The sequence below is a fragment of the Mus pahari genome, chromosome X (assembly GCF_900095145.1).
Source record: "Mus pahari chromosome X, PAHARI_EIJ_v1.1, whole genome shotgun sequence".
Classification (NCBI taxonomy): domain Eukaryota; kingdom Metazoa; phylum Chordata; class Mammalia; order Rodentia; family Muridae; genus Mus; species Mus pahari.
In genome coordinates this window covers 11,675,068-11,676,443 of record NC_034613.1, presented here as the reverse complement: position 1 = coordinate 11,676,443, position 1,376 = coordinate 11,675,068, and the positions used below count along the sequence as shown (strand labels likewise).

At 39.0% G+C, this 1,376-nt stretch overlaps 1 protein-coding gene across 1 annotated transcript in view; it reads right to left on the bottom strand.

Moving 5' to 3' along the window:
* Positions 1 to 980: 980 nt before the first annotated feature.
* The window catches only part of LOC110313742 (F-box only protein 34-like), a 3,005-nt gene continuing 2,609 nt past the window's right edge, over positions 981 to 1,376 (bottom strand). The window contains 1 exon segment of the mRNA XM_021188170.2: positions 981 to 1,087. Within this exon segment, the coding sequence (XP_021043829.1) occupies positions 981 to 1,087 (107 nt within the window).

Genomic DNA, 1,376 nt, shown 5'->3' with positions numbered 1-1,376 from the left:
AAAGTAGACTGTACTGTCAAAAAAAAAAAAAAAAAAAGCTAAGAATCCTCTAAGTTTGGGCACATATACCATACTTAAGTTGGTCTAAAAATGCCCCATTATTTTGAGTACTGAATTTTTAGCAATGGAACAAGTGACTACAGAGTGGTGGGTGTGGCACCACAAAGCTGAATCAACTGTCATAAAATTTCTCCTAGAAACGTCCAGAAACACAAAATGAGAGTTGCTCATAGGTATCCAGTAACCCAGTGACAACTGAAGTGTAATAAACTGGGGAAAATAAAAACGTCGGCCTTTGAGAGAAATGGCTTTCATTTTCATCAGATTAGCTGTGCCTGCTTGCAAGAGACCATCAGGAGTGGGCATGTTGACTGTTGATGTTTCCACAGAAGGTGGCGATGGAAGGGGCTTTAGACCCTCACCTCAGATTCGAGCTCATCTCTTCTGCATCTCCTAGTCATTGTACATGGGCAATGGTCTGAAGAGATGCTGGGGAATATAGACCATTGGAAGGTATCTGGGGGAAGTGGGGGGGGGTGTCTTCATCTCTGTGATTATGAGGAGGCCATCACCCACAGATGGAAACTTCCCTGTGCAGCAGCCATAGGCAAACCTTTGGCTGTGCTCTTTAAATAAATCCAATAAATTCATAGGTTTCCTAGAGTGAACTTCAGTGGAATAGTACTTTAATTTGTCATTGGGACATTATAAAAAAGGGATAAACATAGGAATGTGATTCTGAAATAATGTCAGATCTAGAAGCAAGAGGAGGTACACAGTTAGGAACCTAAGAAACAGACATAAATAGGAAGGGAAACTGATGTTAAATAAATATGAAATATTCTGAGGAACATTGCTAGAACAAAGCTAGCATTATATATGGCTTGCTTATAACTGGGATCAAGTGCCATGCATGGTATAGGGTTCGAGATATTGTTCAGTGTTAAGGTTATTTCCCACTTGCCCTTCCAGATTATTCTTTAGCCTTTCCCAATCTGATTTGGACTACTTTCGGTTGTCACATTCAAGTCTCCTTGTTGTGTATCTCCTAGTTGTGTTTGTATAAGGCAAGTCACTAGAAAGAGATCTGAGAGTAGAAAGATGAAATACCATAGTGCTTATTTGTTGTACTTCCATTATATTGGCAATGATTCTTTTTTAAACCACCACAACCCCAAAGGAATTGCCCTAGTGTTAGTTCACTTGGGGCTTAAGACATATTCTGTTCTAGCAACAGGAGCAAGGAATCACTGCTAGACTGATGATCTATTATCATTCTATGATTTTGGAAAGTTGGGTGATGTTTTTCCTTCTCAACAGACTATGGTAAGAATCAGCTTACTTACCAGTGTTTTTTTTTTTTTTTTTTTTTTTTT